At 46.9% G+C, this 22054-nt stretch overlaps 1 protein-coding gene across 1 annotated transcript in view; it reads right to left on the bottom strand.

Moving 5' to 3' along the window:
- LOC309548400 (NACHT, LRR and PYD domains-containing protein 12-like) overlaps positions 1-22054 on the bottom strand; it is a gene marked incomplete at its 3' end in the record, with an annotated part of 99878 nt that overhangs the window by 64352 nt on the left and 13472 nt on the right. Inside the window, exon 2 of the mRNA XM_082248339.1 lies at positions 20670-20939. Within this exon, the coding sequence (XP_082104465.1) occupies positions 20670-20939 (270 nt within the window). The remainder of the gene's footprint in view (positions 1-20669; positions 20940-22054) is intronic.

Genomic DNA, 22054 nt, shown 5'->3' with positions numbered 1-22054 from the left:
ACGGGTTAGGGGCTAGGGTGGAGGTTAGGGGGTTAAGGTTTAGGATTAGGGGGTGGGGTTTAGGGGCAGGGGCTAGGGTTTAGGGTTGGGGTTTTAGGTATTAGGTTTAGGGGATAGGGTTAGGGGGTTGGGGTTAGGGTTTAGGATTAGGGGGTTAGGGGGCTAGGGTGGTTGTTAGGGTTAGGGGTTAAGGTTTAGGATTAGGGGTGGGGGGTTAGTGTTAGGGGCTAGGGGTTTAGGTTAGGGTTAGAGTTTAGACCCCTCCCGTGTAGTATGGGGTCTGTGATTTCTCACACTTACATAAACATGTCAGAACTATTGGGGCTAAACGGAATCATATAAGGCCCGTACATATTATTTTATACACATTGTTATATCCTGGCAGCCATCTTTGTTATGAGGTGAATGGGAGTTCATTGTCCTTGGGTGAAGAGCCTTACAGAAAATTTTAGAGGCTTAGCAAAGACCTTCTCAGGCCAATAATTTAACCACTTTACCACCGGAGGATTTTGCTGTCTTACGTCCAGGCCACTTTTTGCGATTCTGCACTGTGCGATTTGAACTGACAATTGCGTGGTCCTGCGACGCTGTACCCAAACAAAATTTACGTCCTTTTTTTCCCACAAACAGAGATTTCTTTTGGTGGTATTTGATCACCTGTGCACTTTTTACTTTTTGCGCTATAAACAAAAAAATAGTGAATATTTTGAAAAAATAACAATATTTTTCACATTTTTTTATATAAAATTCCCCCCCATAAAATGTAAAAATCTAATTTTTTTATCATTTTTGGCCAATTTGTTTTCTGCTACATATTTTTGGTAAAAAAAAATCGCAATAAGCGTATTTTGATTGGTTTGCGCAAAAGTTATTGCGTTTACTAACAAAGGGAAAGATTTTTGTCATTTTTGGTGTTTTTTTTTTTAACGAGTAATGGCGGCGATCTGCGATTTGTTTTGCGGGACTGCGACATTGCGGCGGACAGATCGGACCCTTGACTGACATTTTTAACACTTTGGGGGGGACCAGTGACATTACTGCAGTAATCAGTGCTATACATAGTAGGTGAGGGTGAATAAAGACAATAGTCCATCCAGTTCCCCCTGTGTAGGTGTGTGTGGCTGTAATCATCTAACATAGCCCTGAATGTTCTGATCCTTGAGATGTAAGTCCAAGAGTCTTTTGAAAGCCACCATACTACCCGCAGAAACCACCTCTTGTGGTAGACAATTCCACAATCTTGTAGCCCTAACAGTAAAGAACCCCCCACGTTGCCTGAGGTTAAAACGCTTCTCCTCTAATCGCATTGTATGTCCTCGAGTCCTCATGCAATTCCTTCGAATGAACAGCTTTTTTTCTAAGCTGAGATCCCCATTAAGATATTTATAAATTGCTATCATGTCCCCTCTCAGACGTCTCTTCTCCAGGGAAAATAAATCGAGCGATTGCAGCCGCTCTTCATAGGTAAGGTCCTCCAACCCCCTAATCAGTTTAGTTGCCCTTCTCTGGACTTTCTCCAGCTCCAACACATCCCTCCTGAGGACTGGCGACCAGAACTGGACAGAATACTCCAGATGAGGTCGGACCAGAGTTTTATAAAGTGGAAGGATTATAGTCTTATCTCTGGAATACATCCCTTTCTTTATGCATGCTAATATTCTGTTGGCTTTGGAAGCTGCCGCTTGGCATTGCATGCTGTTGCCTAGTCTATCATCAACCAAGACTCCCAGATCCTTCTCCATTTTTGATTCCCCCAAGGGTTCCCCTCCTAACATGTATTGTGCTTTTATGTTTTTGGTCCCCAAGTGCAAAACCTTACACTTCTCCACGTTAAACCTCATTTGCCATGTCGTTGCCCACTCCGTAATTTTGTCCAGGTCATTCTGTAGGATATCTGCTTCATGCTGTGTAGTTATTGCCCTGCCCAATTTTGTGTCATCTGCAAAAACTGATAACGCACTACTGATCCCGTCCTCAATGCTGTTTATGAATAAATTGAACAAGGTTGGTCCCAGGACTGAGCCTTGGGGGACCCCGCTTACAACCTCAGACCAGCCTGAGTATGCGCTGTTTATTACCACCCTTTGGACACGGCCTTTTAGCCAGTTCCGTATCCAAGAGCAAACCCTGCTGTCGATACCTGCAGACCTTATTTTATAAATTAAGCGCTTGTGGGGAACTGTATCAAACGCCTTAGCGAAATCCAGGTACACCACATCCACTGGTCTGCCCCTATCCAGGTACACCACATCCACTGGTCTGCCCCTATCCAGGTACACCACATCCACTGGTCTGCCCCTATCCAGGTACACCACATCCACTGGTCTCCCCCTATCCAGGTACACCACATCCACTGGTCTCCCCCTATCTAGCTCACAGCTCACCTCCTCATAGAATGTTAAGAGATTGGTTTGACAAGAACGCCCATTTGTAAACCCGTGCTGGTTACTACTGATGATGTTGTTGTCTTTAGCATACTCTACGATATAGTCCCTTATCATCCCCTCCAAAAGTTTACATACTATCGATGTCAGACTGACAGGCCTATAATTTCCCGGGATATGTCTCTGGCCCTTTTTGAATATCGGAATCACGTTAGCCTTCCTCCAATCCCCTGGTACATCTCCTGTCCTAATACTGTCAGCAAAGATCAGGAACAGTGGTCTAGATATAACCATACTGAGTTCCTTGAGCACTCTCGGATGTACGCCATCCGGACCTGTGATTTGTTTGTGTTAAGTTTATCCAGTCTTTCCATGATTTCACCCTCTGTTAGTCATAGTGGCAAGTCCTGTGTATTACTACTAACCATACAGTCATGGTCAGTGTACCCCATACAGTCATGGTCAGTGTACCCCATACAGTTATGGTCAGTGTACCCCATACAGTCATGGTCAGTGTACCCTTCCTTTTCCTGCGTAAAGACTGACGAGAAAAAAGCGTTCAGCACAGTTGCCTTTTCAGTGTCCTCTGTAACCATCCTCCCATCATCGTTAATTATGTGTGCAATATGCTCTGCCCTAGTTTTTTTGCTGTTGATATATTTAAAGAATTTCTTTGGTTTTTTTTTACTATCCTCCGCTATTTGTCTCTCAAAGTTGATTTTAGCCATCTTGATTTCGTGTTTACACTTCTTATTTTCCTCTTTGTATTGCTGGAAGGCCGATACTGTGCCCTCTGATTTATATTTCTTGAAGGCCAATTTTTTTCCCCTAATAAGTTTTTTAACGCTACGGTTTAGTCAGCCAGGTTTGGCTTTGTCTCTTCTAAATTTATTCCCCATAGGAATGCACTGCAAGATGCCTTTGCTTAATATTGTTCTAAAGCATTCCCATTTTTCCTCTGTGGTCAGGGATCCCAGGGTTTGGTCCCAGTTTACCCTTTCCATCATTGAGTATAATTTTGGAAAGTTTGCCCTTCTGAAGTTTAGGGTTCTTATGTTCCCCACTTGCCTTTTTATATTGTTATTTATACTAAATGTGATCATCCTGTGATCGCTAGAGCCCAGGTTGTCCTGGACTCCTACCTCCGAGATTAGGTCTGGGTCATTAGTGATCAATAGATCCAGGACTGCGTTTTCTCTAGTAGGGGAATCCACCAACTGTGACATGTAATTATCCTGTAAGGTTTCCGTGAATAGACGGGCCTTCTGTGAGTGTGTAGTCCCCTCTTCCCAGTCAATGTCGGGATAATTGAAGTCCCCCAATATGATGACTGATCCCAGTTTTGCCGCTTTACTCATTAGTGCTAAAAATTCCAGCTCTATACATATGCACTGTCACTGTAAAAATGACACTGGCAGGAAAGGGGTTAATTTTATTGGAGAGAGAGGGGTTAATGTATGCCTGGTGCTTACTGACGTGTGTGGGGGGAGGCGACTGAGTGACACAGGGACAGATCGCAGGTTCAGCTATGCTGAACCCTGCAATCTGACCCTGCCTGTCACTTGGGAGATCCGCCCGTTTGTGTTTACACAAGCGGGCGGATCTCCACACTCGATCCCCGACGATCGGGGAAGAGCGGCGGCGATCACCGCCGCTCCTCCCCTGGCCCGACTCCCACTGTGACTGAAAACAGCGGGAGCGAAACTCCGGCGGCGCGCGCGCGCCGCCCACAGGGGGCGGAGTCCAGCGACGTAGGTCTACATCGCTGGACGATAACGAGCCACATTGCTGCAGTAGCACCCATGTGAGCGGACCAGCCATGGTGCCAGGCCGGGTTATAATGAGAGTGATTTCAAACAAAAAGGAATGACCGCACTTCCGATGAATTTTCAGAAAAAGGAGTGTCTTTATTCCACATCAATCAAAATGGCAAATACAGGTACACACTGTGAGTGCAGGACAATCGGTGGACGTGTTTCACGACTGGATATGTCGCTTATTCATCACCAAGTTCACTCTGGATGTGCACCGGCCATCCAGAAACGCATCCACCGATTGTCCTGCACTCACAGTGTGTACCTGTATTTGCCATTTTGATTGATGTGGAATAAAGACACTCCTTTTTCTGAAAATTCATCGGAAGTGCGGTCATTCCTTTTTGTTTGAAGTTATCCTGGATTGCGGATCCGACCAGCACCTGATCCCAGTCTCACCTGGAGCGGTCTCCCCTGCCTGGACTTTACCCATTCATCATATAATGAGAGTGATGTCATTCTTGTCTCAATTTGAACAATGGACAAGAGATCAGAATGTTTCATTTTTTTTACTGAAAAAAAAAAAAAAGGCTCATTTAAAAGTTGCCTGATGAAACATTATTATTCATTGTAGTGATTGTTTTAGCAATAATATTATTGTATCGTTATATTATATGAAACATATATATAGATCTACCTAATTGAATAAGTTCAAGGAATGTTTTATGTTTATTTACTAATAATATTCAGCCGATATTCATTATATATTGGGGGAGGTAATCCTTGAGTTATATGTGTATTATTATTGATATAATAGGTAGAAGCTTTTAGTACATAGAATTGGGTAAACATGTATACCATTTTTTTTATATGTAGCACCCTCCTAGGTAAGTGTTAGGTAAGGTAAATTTAGCAGCTCTGTCTGCTTATCAGGGGATCCTGATCGATAGTTCTGCCTGTTACATGTGTCCAGAGTGTGATTCATCTGGTCTGAGGGAGTGTCCCCGCTGTATCCAATAGGGGAGCCTGTTGGACAGTGGAGGAAACCAGCCAGTAACACACAGGCTTTTGTAACTATCCCAGTGGGTTGGCACAAGCAGTGATGCATCCTGGGATATGTTATAAAAGCCAAGGGCACATGTGACAGGGTGTCTTTGGGTGGGAAGCCAGGTCCCAGGAGGAGGGTGATGGCTGTCTCTCCTCCTGTCAATTGAGGAAGGTGGTCACAGGCGGTCAGCCTAGTGAGCCAAGAGTGTGGTGCTGAGCCAAGAGGTCCAGTGGATGCAGACCAGGGAGTTGGAGGCAGAGCAAACTTGGGAAAAACAGTGTCCGTGAGTACCGGGAAGCTTGCCAGGGGTCTGCCCAGGACCACTCCAGTGGAGAGTCAGTGGACAGGAGCTAGCACACACAGCAAGTGAGAAATGGGGTGCCAAGCTAAGACCCTGAAGAGTAACCTTAACAGGAGTCTATTCATTATGTTCCATTCGGAGACGAGGTGAAGCAGCGGCCTTGCCGCACACTACAGATCGTTGTCCTCAAGTTTGTGTATAGTTCATAGTTAGAGTATCCCACTCATCCCTTCTCCTATCCCAGTTCTAAATAAAACACACAAAAAAACAAATCCCCTGGAATGTTCTTTTTCTGAGCCAAAGACTTAAAGTGATAAGTTTCATAGACGGTTGCTATGGGTAACCCAGGGGAATGCAGAAAGTGCAATTCTTAGCAGTCCTCATCATAGAGGGCAGTGCTACATATGCATAAAGCTAATTTGTGTTTTGAACCAAATGACTTCACTTTCAAGGTATTTGGAGAAGGAATGTTAATTGCAGTGGTTTCAGACTTTATTCAGCAATATATATATATTAAGGGAGCCGGTAATCTGACAGTAGCTGGCATGGGAGAAAGTATTTAGGTTTTTCTCCAAGGTTTAGGTCAAAAGGTTATCTTTGAGAAAATAGTTGAATTAAACTAAATTCCCCAAACTTTTATACAGACAAACAGTGCCCCCTGTTGGTGATGGTGAGGTAGAGGTACATAGTAAATGAGGCCCCATCTGATCTATTATCAGGTGGAAAACAAAATCCACGCCCACATTTCTTAAAGATAAAATTTTAAAGATTAAAGGTAAGAGAAGAAGAGATGGAGAAGGGAGAAGGAAGTAGGAGGACTCGGAGGAGGTTCTGGCACACTGATGGGAGACATTTGAAGTTGATGGCGGGCTATTCAAGGGATCCGAGACACCAAAGTGACCCCTCAGACAACAGACGTTGAAGTTTTCGGTAAAGTATACATTTCTTTTTTTCTATAGGCAATTTGTTTGCCATATACATCTGACTGAACCATTATTATCCTTATAGCATCAAGATTTGAATTTAGATCATTCTAACTGCAGTATGACCGGTCTATGGTCTAATCTTGGGAGATTATACGCGTATGTATTATATACCCTTGAGGCTGATTTCAGTTCATAGCAAATGGTGCAGTAGTGATGTATACACAAAATAAATTAAATTAACTTAGTGGAAGTTTATCTTCATCCCGACAGTGCTGTATTTTGGCCTAGGCCAACAAGGCCCAGGCCTAGGGCGGCACTATGCAGGGGGGCAGCAGAAAAGCCGCCCCCCCTTCACCTGAGACTCTATTGGCCACTGGTTGCTCTCTCACCCCCCCCTCTCTCTCTCTCTCACTCACTGCCTCTCAACCACCCCCCCATCTCTCTCCCTCTCTCACCTCTCTATTTCTCTCTCATCCCCCTCTCTCTCTCTCTCACCCCCCCCTCTCTCTCCCCCCCTCTCTCTCATACCACCTCTCTCTCTCTCATCCCCCAATCTCTTGTTCTCTCTCTAACCCCCCTCTCTCTCTCATCCCCTTCTCAACCCCTCTCTCTCTCCCCCCCTCCTCTCCCCCCTCTCTCTCTCTCATCCCCCTCTGTCACCCCCCTCTCTCTCTCATCCCCCCTCTCTTTCGCTCTCTATCTCATCCCCCTCTCTCATCCCCCCTCTCTCTCGCTCTCTATCTCATCCCCCCTCTCTTTCTCTCTCACCCCCCCTCTCTCTCTCTCTTACCACCCTCTCTCTCATCCTCTCTCTCTTTTATCCCCCCCCTCTCTCTCTCTCACCCCCCCCTCTCTCTCCCCCCCTCTCTCTCATACCACCTCTCTCTCTCATCCCCCAATCTCTCGTTCTCTCTCTAACCCCCCTCTCTCTCTGATCCCCTTCTCACCTCCTCTCTCTCTCACCCCTCCTCCCCCCCCCTCTCTCTCTCTCATCCCCCTCTGCCACCCCCTCTCTCTCTCACCCCCCCTCTCTTTCGCTCTCTATCTCATCCCCCCTCTCTCTCGCTCTCTATCTCATCCCCCCTCTCTTTCTCTCTCACCCCCCCTCTCTCTCTCTTACCCCCCTCTTTCTCATCCTCTCTCTCTTTTATCCCCCCTCTCTCTCTCACCCCCCCTCTCTCTCTCATCATCTCTCTCATCCCTCCCTCTCTCTCTCTCTCTTTGGTCTCCCCCCTCTCTCTCTCACCCCCTCTCTCTTTCATCCCCCCTCTCTCTCTCCCTCCCTCACCCACCCCCTCTCTCTTTCTCTCTCACCAACCCCTCTCTCTCTCTCCCACCCCCTCTCACAACCCCCCCTCTCGTGAGATCTCAGGGGTTCATGCTGGGACTTGTAGTCCTTCAAATTTGGAGGGAGTCCAATACGTTAAAAAAGGAGTGGGGCAAATTTACATAGGAGGGGGCGCCCAATTTTAGTCTTGCCTAGGGCAGCACAAAACCAAAATACACCACTGGGTCCCGAATACATTCTTGGCTTATAGCCGGTTTGGTGCACGAAGTAATAATTTTGGTCCATGCATTTTTAAAACATTGAGTTGTAAATGTCGATTGGCTGAGAGAAGTCACGTGTCAAATCTGTATAATTTTGTTTCCCTATTTTGTGAGCTGATGAGAAGCTATTAATCATATTCCAGAAGTTACGTGTTTTGGTTACATTGATATTCTGTAATAATATTCTTTGATTGCATTTCTCACATTTCCTGTGTGATAGATATTACTGAATTTTGTTCTGCATTTTGTGTTTTTTTACCAGTTATCTTTTTGACATTATTCTGCTCTGATTTCATAAAATTATATATTTTTTGAACAAAATTGTATTCCTCTTATCTTCAGGTTAGCGCCAATAAAACGATATCGAGTTTTTGTTGATTTAAGGAATGAAAACGGTATTATTAGTAGTAATCAGCATGGATTCATGAAAAATCGTTCTTGCCAAACCAATCTATTAATCTTCTACGATGAAGTGAGCTGCCATCTAGATAAAGGAAGGCCTGTGGATGTGGTGTATATGGATAAAGGAAGGCCTGTGGATGTGGTGTATCTGGATAAAGGAAGGCCTGTGGATGGGGTGTTTCTGGATAAAGGAAGGCCTGTGGATGTGGTGTATCTGGATAAAGGAAGGCCTGTGGATGTGGTGTATATGGATAAAGGAAGGCCTGTGGATGTGGTGTATCTGGATAAAGGAAGGCCTGTGGATGGGGTGTTTCTGGATAAAGGAAGGCCTGTGGATGTGGTGTATCTGGATAAAGGAAGGCCTGTGGATGTGGTGTATCTGGATAAAGGAAGGTCTGTGGATGTGGTGTATCTGGATAAAGGAAAGCCTGTGGATGTGGTGTATCTGGATAAAGGAAGGTCTGTGGATGTGGTGTATCTGGATAAAGGAAGGTCTGTGGATGTGGTGTATCTGGATAAAGGAAGGTCTGTGGATGGGGTGTTTCTGGATAAAGGAAGGCCTGTGGATGTGGTGTATCTGGATAAAGGAAGGCCTGTGGATGTGGTGTATCTGGATAAAGGAAGGTCTGTGGATGTGGTGTATCTGGATAAAGGAAAGCCTGTGGATGTGGTGTATCTGGATAAAGGAAGGTCTGTGGATGTGGTGTATCTGGATAAAGGAAGGTCTGTGGATGTGGTGTATCTGGATAAAGGAAGGTCTGTGGATGGGGTGTTTCTGGATAAAGGAAGGCCTGTGGATGTGGTGTATCTGGATAAAGGAAGACCTGTGGATGTGGTGTATCTGGATAAAGGAAAGCCTGTGGATGTGGTGTATCTGGATAAAGGAAGGTCTGTGGATGTGGTGTATCTGGATAAAGGAAGGTCTGTGGATGTGGTGTATCTGGATAGAGGAAGGTCTGTGGATGTGGTGTATCTGGATAAAGGAAGGCCTGTGGATGTGGTGTATCTGGATAAAGGAAGGTCTGTGGATGTGGTGTATCTGGATAAAGGAAGGTCTGTGGATGTGGTGTATCTGGATAAAGGAAGGTCTGTGGATGTGGTGTATCTGGATAGAGGAAGGTCTGTGGATGTGGTGTATCTGGATAAAGGAAGGTCTGTGGATGTGGTGTATCTGGATAAAGGAAGGTCTGTGGATGTGGTGTATCTGGATAAAGGAAGGTCTGTGGATGTGGTGTATCTGGATAAAGGTAAGCCTGTGGATGTGGTGTATCTGGATAAAGGAAGACCTGTGGATGTGGTGTATCTGGATAAAGGTAAGCCTGTGGATGTGGTGTATCTGGATAAAGGAAGGCCTGTGGATGTGGTGTATCTGGATAAAGGAAGGTTTGTGGATGTGGTGTATCTGGATAAAGGAAGGTCTGTGGATGTGGTGTATCTGGATAAAGGAAGGTCTGTGGATGTGGTGTATCTGGATAAAGGAAGACCTGTGGATGTGGTGTATCTGGATAAAGGAAGGTCTGTGGATGTGGTGTATCTGGATAAAGGAAGGTCTGTGGATGTGGTGTATCTGGATAAAGGAAGGTCTGTGGATGTGGTGTATCTGGATAAAGGTAAGCCTGTGGATGTGGTGTATCTGGATAAAGGAAGGTCTGTGGATGTGGTGTATCTGGATAAAGGTAAGCCTGTGGATGTGGTGTATCTGGATAAAGGAAGGTCTGTGGATGTGGTGTATCTGGATAAAGGAAGGCCTGTGGATGTGGTGTATCTGGACTTTGCAAAGGCCTTTGACACCGTTCCCCACAAACGCTTACTGTTCAAACTAAGGAAGGTAGGTATGGACCATAAGGTGAGTACCTGGGTAGAGAACTGGCTCCAGGGGAGAGTACAGAGGGTGGTGATTAATGGGGAGTACTCGGATTGGGCGGGTGTGGAAAGTGGGGTCCCCCAGGGTTCTGTCCTGGGACCAATCCTGTTTATTTATTCATAAATGATCTAGAGGAGGGGATATCTAGCACAATCTCAGTATCTGCGCATGATACTAAACTAAGCATGCCAATATCTTCTATGCAGGATATGGAAACCTTATGTTGAAAAATGTAAAGTAATGCACTTGGGGGCCAGAAACCAGAAAGCAAGCTACTCACTAGGGGGTGAACCTCTGGGTGAGTCTAGGATGGAAAGGGACCTGGGGGTACTGATAGACAACAGGCTTGGCAGTGGCATGCAATGCCAAGCCGCTGCAAGTAAAGCCAACAGAATACTGGGATGTATAAAAAAGGGGATTCACTCCAGAAATAAAGAGATTATTCTCCCACTCTACAAGACTCTGGTCCGGCCACATCTGGAGTATGCTGTCCAGTTCTGGGCACCGGTCCTCAGGAAGGATGTGCTGGAACTGGAGAGAGTCCAGAGAAGGGCAACAAAAATAATTAGGGGAATGGAGGACATCAGCTATGAGGAAAGACTACAAGCACTGAACCTATTCTCTCTGGAGAAAAGACGATTGAGGGGGGATATGATATCAATGTACAAATACTGTACTGGTGACCCTAGCATAAGGAACAAACTATTCAGAGAAAGGGAATACAATAAGACACGTGGCCACTCACTAAAACTAGAGGAAAGGCGGTTTAACCTTAAAGAGCGTAAGGGGTTCTTCACTGTCAGATCGGTAAGGATGTGGAATTCTCTTCCACAAGCAGTCGTATCAGCAGGGAGCATCGATAGTTTCAAAAAACTATTAGATGGGCACCTTAAAGACCACAACATACAGGGGTATACAATGTACAACATACAGGGGTATACAATGTACAACATACAGGGGTCTACAATGTACAACATACAGGGGGTATACAATGTACAACATACAGGGGGTATACAATGTACAACATACAGGGGTATACAATGTACAACATACAGGGGTATACAATGTACAACATACAGGGGTATACAATGTACAACATACAGGGGTCTACAATGTACAACATACAGGGGGTATACAATGTACAACATACAGGGGGTATACAATGTACAACATACAGGGGTATACAATGTACAACATACAGGGGTATACAATGTACAACATACAGGGGTATACAATGTACAACATACAGGGGTATACAATGTACAACATACAGGGGGTATACAATGTACAACATACAGGGGGTATACAATGTACAACATACAGGGGTATACAATGTACAACATACAGGGGGTATACAATGTACAACATACAGGGGGTATACAATGTACAACATACAGGGGTATACAATGTACAACATACAGGTGGTATACAATGTACAACATACAGGGGTATACAATGTACAACATACAGGGGTATACAATGTACAACATACAGTGGGTATACAATGTACAACATACAGGGGTATACAATGTACAACATACAGGGGGTATACAATGTACAACATACAGGGGTATACAATGTACAACATACAGGGGTATACAATGTACAACATACAGGGGGTATACAATGTACAACATACAGGGGGTATACAATGTACAACATACAGGGGTATACAATGTACAACATACAGGGGTATACAATGTACGGTTAACAGCAAACACACACACACATCATAGGTTGAACTGGATGGACTGATGTCTTTTTTCAACCTCACTAACTATGTAACTATGGAAATAAGTTGAGAATCTCCTTACTTATAGATCCTTGCTTATTCCCATAAATAGACACGGCTTATCAGAGCAGTATAAACATTCTGATAAACACATCTAGTGTTTTATAGGAATAAAGGACATGTACACACTTTTAGCTGCTCCCATTGGTTTACAGGAGTTCTGGTCAAACTGGCTATGTTAGGCGAGATTCCCATCTATGAAGGTGGTGGTTGGTGCGTTTTTCTAGCACATTTTGCATTTCTGATGCATTCTGCGTTTTGTTCATGTAGTGCGACTTTGATGAGACTTTACACTCTCTGGCACTCAAGTAGCATCAAAGTCGCATAAAAGTAGTGCAGGAACCTAAATGTGTCCAAAGTTGCATTTTAAGGTTAAGGGTTAGTGGTAATCCTTAGGGTTGGGGTTATATAGTTAGCATTCTACACCTAAGAATTACCCCTAACCCTAACATTTAACCCTAACCCTTAACCTTAAAATTCTACTTTGGACACATTTAGGTTCCTGCACTACTTTTATGCTACTTGAGTGCCAGGGAGTGTAAAGCCTCATCAAAGTCGCACTACATGAACAGAACTCTCATATTTTCCTATTAGCAGAATGCATCAAACACACAACACTTGAATTTTTGGTTCAGGTCCATTGAAGCCTATTTCACGCAAAACACAACCTGCTGTGGGAGAAAAGTCCCTGACCCTTTCCAAAAATGCAGAGGCTGAAAAACACATAGATGTGAACGTGTCCCATAGGAAACTATTTACATTTTGCAGAAACGCACTAAAAAAATGCATAGGGGCTAATAAAAGTCAACAATAGCCTGACCTTCTGACAGATTTGACCCATGTCATGTATGAGACTACAGTGCCATCTAGATTTTGGAGTTAGGAAGTTTTTCCTCATAGAAAATAATGTAGAAAGGAAGTAGATAGAAAGGGCAACACCCATGAAGGAATGATTGGACCAAAGAAGGGACTTCACCTGGGGGTGACACTAAATCTACACTATGAGAGAACCCGGTTTCCTGTAAACACTCGGGTAGACTGGAGTCCTGATTGTTACAGAGATTCTGAACCAATTATAATGTAAGCTGAGAGACTTTTAGTTTCTCCTTATAGAATACAGACCATTGTCAATGCTCATTAGCTAGGAAGGTTAGATAGCGTGTGCATGTGTGTTATATTTGTACTACTCTGTATGTCTTGTACTGTTTTCCTAAGCAGCAATGGGCCGAACACCCCCCTGTTGGGTTTGCTGAATGGGGTAAATGTTCTAACCTGAACAGGAAAAATCAAAAAGGTGACATAGTCCTTATATGCAAGTAATTGGCTATAAAAGGGGTGTGGTTGTCCAGGTATGGGGGTCAGGGTACTGCCCTGGGGGACATGTATTAATAAAAATTTTTTTAAAAACAATCTTTTTCCCAGGAGCAGTGATTTTAACCAGTTCCGGACCACCCACCGCAGTTTTATGTCGGTACTTTGACGTTAAATACCGGGGTTATGGCAGCAGACAGCAGATAGCAGCCATAACCCCGGTATTTTTTTAAACTGCCGGCGGTCCTCTTTCACATAAGGGTGGTCCCAATGGCGCATTCACTGCGGGATCACCCTTACGGTGCAACGGGAGAGGTGCCCCCCCACTGCTTCCCGGTTATTTTCTCCGCTTACCGGTCCCGCCGGTAGTGGGGAAAACGATCCGGTTCCCGCTCCTCACAGGCAGGAAGTTGAGTGAGGGCAAGATTTGTTAGGTAGGGTGTCATGGTTTCCAGATATGCCTACTGGGAAGGAAGTCTCCCCACTGGCTCCTGTGAGAGGCTTCTCATAGGGCAGTGGAGGAAGCCCAATCAGGGGGCATATCCAAGCTTGTAACTACCCCAGAAGGCAGATTATGCCGCAGAGGATTCTGGGAGTAGGTATAAGTTTGGGGGAAGTTCGTGACACAGTGTCTTTGGCGGAGTTTGGAGTCCCAGGAGGGAGAGTACGGCTGTCTCTCCTCCTGTTTGAGGAAGCGGATGTCTCGGGGTGTCACCTGAGAGTCCAGAGAGTGCTGAGTGAGCTGAGGGGATCCGGTGTGCCGAGAGCCTGCGGAGAGCGAGAGGGGTCCAGTCCCAAGAAAGCCTACACAGGTCGTGAGTATTGAGGCTTGCCCCTGGGGGTCTGCCTAGAGTCAGAGGGGACCACTCCGGGAGAGGTTCTGGGATCCAGTGTCAGCTAGCTGTAAAGGGGGTACATAGGTTGAGGACCCTGAAGTTATAGAGGGGGTGTGTAACAGATCCCCAATACTTGGACCAAGTATTTCTGTCTTAGGTCCCCAGAATCTCCAGTGATGCAGTCCTGGCCCTTCAATTCCCCCCAAACATCAGCCTCCAGCTTGATGAAGGTTAAAACAAATGACACTTTATTCACCAACTCAACTTCCAATATATATCCAGTTTTAGGAGCTTGATTACATCATGCAAATGTATTGGATACAGAACATAATTAACATACCTGGCCATCTGGACAGACACAAGTGAATGAGACTGCAACATTACCATAATTAATTCAACAAACCACAAACCCAAAACATAGTCGAATACACATTCCTAGAAGTGTGGACACACTTAACCTCTAAACAGATGAAAGCAGGAGACATCGGCTCTCAGACAGCCCGTCTCCAATTTCAACACACCTTATTAGAACTGTCAATACACATCCCCCCCAGTATACCAAAGCTGAGTCTTAGGTCATTAGCATCTGTTTAGTCTCTCAGCTTTAGGCCTGTAACATTGATCCCAGTCTGAGTCCGTGTCTTGGGGTGACATGGATTTGAGCCCAAAGCACCACTACTCCCATGGTCCCCCAGCACATATCCCCACACAGGTTATAGGTCCGAATAGCTGGTTTCGTCACATTGCTCCCCCCAAGTTCCATGGAGCGGCATACCCACCTAGACCCTGACGGGTTGGTTCGGGGATGTCCGGGGAGAACCATTAGGGTTCCAGCTCAGTCTTCCGGGATAAGCCATCTGCATTGGCATTTTGTGTTCCGGGGCGGTACTGTAGGGTAAAATTGTAAGGTTGCAGCGCCAGGCTCCAACGTAGCAAATGGGGTTATCTCCAGCCACTCTGTTGAGCTAGACAAGGGGGTTATGGTCAGTCATCAGGGTGAAGGGACGCCCATAGAGGTAGGGTTGTAACTTTTTCAAGGCTCAAACAAGAGCCAGGCAGTCCTTCTCGATGGTGGCATAGCTGACTTCTCGGGGTAGGAGTTTGCGTCTGAGATAGGCCACTGGGTGTTCCATCCCGTCGTCTCCCACCTGACTCAATACAGCTCCCAGCCCAAACATGGAGGCATCTTTGTGAACAAGAAACTTTTTAGCATGGTTTGGAGCGGCCAACACAGGTGCCTCGCTCAGCGCGGTCTTGAGTCTCTGGAAAGCAGCCTCGCACTCTGGGGACCACACTACCTGTCTGGGAAGGGACTTCCTAGTGAGGTCCGTGAGGGGTTTGGCCAGGGTGCTATACTCAGGGACGAATTTCCTATAATAGCCCGCAGTCCCTAAAAATGCTAAGACTTGCGTTTTGGTCCGGGGCTGGGGCCAGTTAGCAATTGCTTCTACCTTGGCGGGTTTGGGCCGCTGATTGCTAGAACCTACCCTATGGCCGAGGTACTGTACCTCCGCCATGCCTACATGGCACTTATCCGGCTTCAAAGTGAGTCCGGCCACCTGGATTCGCTTCAGTACCATAGACAAGTGCTTCAGGTGGTCCTCCCATGTGCGGCTGTAGACTGCGATGTCATCCAAATACGCACATGCAAAGTCCTGAAATCCCTCTAGGAGTTGGTCAGCCATTTGCTGGAAAGTAACCGGAGCATTCTTCATCCCAAATGGCATAACCCGACACTGGTATAACCTGAATGGGGTGACAAATGCCGACTTGGGGATGGCTGCCGGGTCCAGGGGGATTTGCCAATACCCTTTGCACAGGTCTAGGGTAGTCAAGTAGTGTCCCCCAGCCATGCGATCGAGCAATTCATCGATCCGAGGCATGGGGTAAGCGTCCGTGACAGTCCGGTCATTAAGTCTCCGGTAGTCGATACAGAAGCGAGTCGTGCCATCTCGCTTCGGTACCAGCACTACTGGCGAGGCCCAGGGACTCTGAGAGGGCTCGATGACCCCCAGTTTTAGCATCTCCTGAATCTCTTTCCGCATGCTATCCCTAACCGCTTCAGGAATACGGTAGGGTTGCTGCCGCAGGGGGGTTTCTCCCTGGGTCTCCACTCGATGGACCGCAGCGGAGGTGTACCCGGGTACACTGGAAAACATTACCTGATATTCCTGAAGCAGTTGGGTGGCCTCAGCTTTCTGAACGGGGTCTAGTTTTTCCCCTAGCCCGACCTGCTCTACCGTACCTGGAGGCGAAACGAGCAATTCGGGTAGAGGAAGTCCCTCGCTATCTTCTGACGATGGGGCACATACCACTGCCACATCCTCTACTCACTCCAAGTAGGGTTTAAGCATGTTCACATGAAAGGATCTCCGTATACTTTCATCGGAACATTTCCCTACAATGTAGGTGGTGTCGCTTATCTGTTCCACTACCTTAAATGGTCCCTGCCAAGCGGCCTGAAGCTTGTCCTTCTTAGTCGGCTTCAGGGCTAGTACCTTTTGTCCAATCTCTAAGACCCTATCCCGGGCCCCCCTATCGTACCACCATTTCTGGCGCTGCTGAGCAACCTGCAGGCTCTCCCTCACGGAGTTGGTGAGCGTCTGCAATCGATCCCTCAACTCCAGAACGTAAGGGACAATAGGTATTCCGCCCTCTCCTGTGTCACCCTCCCAGTGCTCCCGTATTAGGTCCAGGGGTCCCCAAACTTTTCTCCCATATAGAAGTTCGAAGGGGGAGAACCCGTGGATGCCTGAGGTACTTCACGGTAGGCAAACAGGAGGTGGGGGAGAAACCTTTCCCAGCGTGGACATGAGTCGGTGAACGCCTTAAGCATCTGTTTTCGCGTGCCATTGAAACGTTCACAAAGTCCGTTGGTCTGAGGATGGTAGGGGGAGCTGAACAGGGGCTTGAATCCGCAACTCTGCCATAACTGTTGAGTCACAGCTGCAGTGAACTGAGTCCCCTGGTCAGATAAAATTTCCCGGGGAAATCCTACCCTCGTAAAGATCTTCACTAGGGCCTCAGCCACCGTCTCTGCCTCTATATTGGAAAGGGCCACAGCCTCCGGATATCTAGTAGCATAGTCTACTACCGTGAGGATGTAGCTTTTTCCCGAGGAGCTGGGCCTTCTGAGGGGGCCTATCAAATCCACTGCTACCCGGTGGAACGGTTCCTCTATGATAGGTAAAGGATGGAGTTTGGCTTTAGGATGGTCACCCCTCTTTCCTATCCTTTGGCAGGTGTCACATGTCCTGCAATAATTCTGCATGTCCCATGTGACTCCTGGCCAGAGGAAGGTCTGGGTGAGCCGGTCTTTGGTTTTCCGGACACCCAGATGTCCAGCTAGGGGAATGTCATGGCTGAGCTTGAGTAGCTCAGCCCTATACTTACGGGGCACTATTAACTGTCTTTTGGGAATTCGCGCAGCCCCGCTCCCTGCTCCCCCAGTAACCCGGTATAGCAGCCCTTTCTCCCACTCAAATCTCTCCTGAGATATATCTCCCTGCGGGGACGCTGCCTCTTTCCTATACCCGGCTAAAGTAGAGTCGTGCCTCTGTTCTTGCTCAAAGTCCTGGGGAGTATTCCAGAATGGGAGGAGGACTTCTGATAAGGGAGAGACAACGGGTCCTACCTGTGGTTCCTCCGAGTGCAATGGCTCCCCCCGGCAAGCTTGTGCTCTTGTAGTCACTGGGCACGCTTCCTCTGAGTCAAGATGGGTAAGTTGAGAGGTCAGGCAGCCAAGATCATTCCCCAGCAACACTTCTGCAGGCAACTCCTTCATGATGCCGACCTCTAGGTGTTTGGCGCCTGCACCCCAGTTGATGTGTACACGGGCAGTGGGAAGCTTATGGATGGCCCCTCCCGCCACTCGAACCGCCACAGTCCTGTTATTGTGGGCTTGAGCCCGTATCTTGTGCGGCTGTACCAGGGTGAGGGTGGCGCCGTGTCTCTCAAGGCCCGCGCTTCCTGCCCGTCAATGGTGACCCACTGCCGATGGTGCTTCCGGTTGTAGTCTGCCGCTAGGACCAGATTGGCCTCATGTAGCACCATCCACTGTTCTTCGCTGTGTCCTAGGGCAGGGGCCACTTCTTGATCATAGCAATGAGCCGCGGCCCAGGCTGGTTGTGGCGCTGGTCTCTCCCAGCCCCCTCGGTTCTGGTGGGGACAGTTCCGTTTAAGATGCCAGGATTGCTGGCAGTTGTAGCAACATAAAGGCTGGCGTCGAGGAGATGTTGGAGGGTAGGTAGTAGGTCTGGATGGTGGTAAAGATGCTGGCACCGGGTAGGAGGGCTTAAAGGTGGGATGCCCTCCCCTCGGTTCTGTCTTCCTCCCATCGTGATACTCATCCGCCAACCGCGCTGCCTCCTCCACTGTGCCCGGCTTCCTATCCCTTACCCAGTCCCTGGTTTCCGTGGGAGTGTGCTCGAAAAATTGTTCTAATAATAGCAACTGTATAGCATCCTCCAAAGTCTTGGCTTGACAGCCCTGCATCCAACTCAGGGCCGCATTGGTGCATTCTGAATGCCCATTCGGCATAAGAATCTGGGTTCCCTTTCCTCAGTCCCCGAAACTTCCTGTGGTAAGCTTCTGGAGTGACATCATATCGAGCTAGCAAAATGTCCCTTACCCGCTCATAGTCGTGGATGGCTGAGTCGGGAACTGCCCGGTAAGCTTCCGCCACTCTGCCGGAGAGTTTACTGCTCAATATTGCAGCCCAATTTTCTCGCTCCAGCCCTTCCAGAGCGCACTGTCTCTCGAAATCCTGCAAGTAAGTGTCAATCTCCATTTCCCCGTCAATTACTTTTTTAAAAGCAGCATAGTTAATCTTTTTGCGCTGCCCTCCATTACTAGATCCGGGTTGGGATGAAGTTCCGGCTTGGCACAGGTTCGTCTGGGGTGCCATTTGCAATGCGTTCCCCTACTCCATGATCCTCACTACAATGTCCTGTGGAGGGTTCGGTCCCAACTGACTGAGTCTCCAGATTACCTTCTGTTGAAACTCTGCTTCCTCCCGACTCACGCCCACTGCACTGCTGGCTTGGTCGCTCTCCATCAATTCGGTAATGAGTGTAGCTCTCTTTTTGTTACTCGCCGACTGACCCCAAGCTTCCAGTAGATCTTTCAGTGTCGCTCTCTTTAACTTCTCGTACCACTGGGCCATTCACTAGTTCTCCTTGCTTGGGAATTCCTTTCGATCCCACCACTTGCCACCAGTGTAACAGATCCCCAATACTTGGACCAAGTATTTCTGTCTTAGGTCCCCAGAATCTCCGGTGATGCAGTCCTGGCCATTCAATTCCCCCCAAACATCAGCCTCCAGCTTGATGAAGGTTAAAACAAATGACACTTTATTCACCAACTCAACTTCCAATATATATCCAGTTTTAGGAGCTTGATTACATCATGCAAATGTATTGGATACAGAACATAATTAACATACCTGGCCATCTGGACAGACACAGGTGAATGAGACTGCAACATTATCATAATTAATTCAAAAAACCCAAAACATAGCCGAATACACATTCCTAGAAGTGTGGACACACTTAACCTCTAAACAGATGAAAGCAGGAGACATCGGCTCTCAGACAGCCCGTCTCCAATTTCAACACACCTTATTAGAACTGTCAATACACATCCCCCCAGTATACCAAAGCTGAGTCTTAGGTCATTAGCATCTGTTTAGTCTCTCAGCTTTAGGCCTGTAACATTGATCCCAGTCTGAGTCCATATCTTGGGGTGACATGGATTTGAGTCCAAAGCACCACTACTCCCATGGTCCCCCAGCACATATCCCCACACAGGTTATAGGTCCAAATAGCTGGTTTCGTCACAGGGTGCATAGTCAGTGGACCCTGAAGAGTTCAAGTTAAAGGGGGCACCTGCAGTTGGGCCCTGAATTGTACAGAGCGTGTGTCAGTTTCCAGCACAGCTATACAGAGTTCTACTTCATACTACCTCAAGCTAGCCAAAGCGGAGGACAGTATTCAGTGACTTACCCAGCTAAACAGTGTCAGGAGTTCTACAGTTCTCAGTCCTGGATCTTCTGGACTAAAAGTTCGAGGATTCAGCACTTCTGTGTTCTACAAAGTATTCTCAGCGTTAGTGAGCGTTGGCTGGCGTCAAGGAAGCACCAACAGGTGTTTTCAGGAGTAAAAGTCCCAAGTGTGTATAGTTTAAGCCTCAAGGAGTATCCTACTCATTCCCTTCTCCCATCCCCTACAAAACCAATAAAAACCACAAACAAAGATGCCGGAGTTGTTGCTTCATCAGTTGTCACACCCAGGGTCACAGCTCACATGGGCTGGGGAAAGTACCGGTACTGATGGCAGACCCACATCAGGCCATGGGCCTGGAAACCTTGCTACATCTGTAAGCAGTTTGTATATGTAACATCCTTGTTTAGTAAAAGCACATTAATATACTTCAAGGTCTTCATTTCCTCACTTTACTACAAAGTAGCTGAAAAGATACAAAGAAAACATCTCTGGGTAACATACCTGATAAGGATGTTCCTTCCAGGTGTTCTATGACCCCGGGATTGCTGGCTTGGAGAGCTTGGTAGAAGAAGTCCTTGTCAGGGATGCTCCATCCTCTGCTGAACTGATACAGACCCCTCATCTTCTCCTGGGGGGTCTCCTTAGCCTTCACAGTGTCATAATGTTCCTGAGTCAGAAGACCTTCTTGTAGTAGATTGTCCAACACTGGAGGTATCATAGCGATCCGCTGGATGAGCTCTTCCCGATACCGATCTACAAAGTGCTCCTCACCTTCAGTACAAGAATATAAATCACATGGTCACATGACTTCTACTTCATATATAATAGATCACATCTGTATAGATGGTAATATGTATTCTGGATGGATTTATTATTAGGGGTTAGTGATTCTGCCCGGGTTCCATTCACCAATGGTGAAATCCAGTAATCATGAACATCGTGGAGGACCCTACTGAAATCTATGGGAGGTAAATCTTGAAGTTCTGGACATTTTTAGGGCTGATAGGAAAACTATTGTCAAAATATGCAAAGGAAGCTAAACAACATAAAATACAGCGGGGGAGGGTCTTTTCTTGTGACTTTGAGGACAGCATTGGAAATGCATTAAAGTGATTGTAAAGGCGGAAGGTGCATTCTATGCATGAAGATAGAAAGCCTTCAGTGTGCAGCAGCCCCCTCAGCCCCCCCTAATACCTGAGCCCCCTTTAGCCCCCAACCACCCTAATATATACCTGAGCTCCCCCAATCCCCCATAATACTTACCTGAGCCCCCCTCCCCAATCCCCCCTAATACTTACCTGAGCCCCCTCTCCATGCAGCAATGTTGCAGGAGTTTCTTGGCTGCCCGAGACTGTCCCTCCTCATTGGCTGAGACAGCAGGGCAGCGCAATTGGCTCCCGCCGCTGTCAATCAAAGTCAGTGAGCCAATGAGGAGAAAGAAAGGGTGGGGCAGGGCTGAGCCATGGCTCCATGTCTGAATGGACACAAGGAGCTGTGGCTCGGGTGTCCCCATAGCAAGCTGCTTACTGTGCATGCAGGTAAGTGATTCTGCACAGGAGAGCCGCCTTGCCATGGTATATATGGACAGAATACGGTCAGAAAGCGATTAAGGACATAGCGGGCGTCTTCCCAACCCACGGCTTAACAACCAGCTATTCTTCACACAGAATTCCAATCCTTCCAAAAATTTGGAATTCATTAGAAAACAAATAAATGAAACAAACTTCAATGAAATTCGTTACTATTTCATTCAGAGATTCTGTCACAATTTGTATGCGCGTGAAACTAATTGCACATGTCTAATGGGGCCCCTCTTATCCCTCTCACTGTGACTGACATATGGTGGGAGGAGCAGACAGATCTACATAGACTCCCAGCTGCTGCAA

This window comes from Pelophylax lessonae (genome assembly GCF_965119305.1).
Source record: "Pelophylax lessonae genome assembly, chromosome: 2".
Taxonomy (NCBI): Eukaryota; Metazoa; Chordata; class Amphibia; order Anura; family Ranidae; genus Pelophylax; species Pelophylax lessonae.
This window is presented reverse-complemented; position numbering and strand designations above follow the sequence as displayed.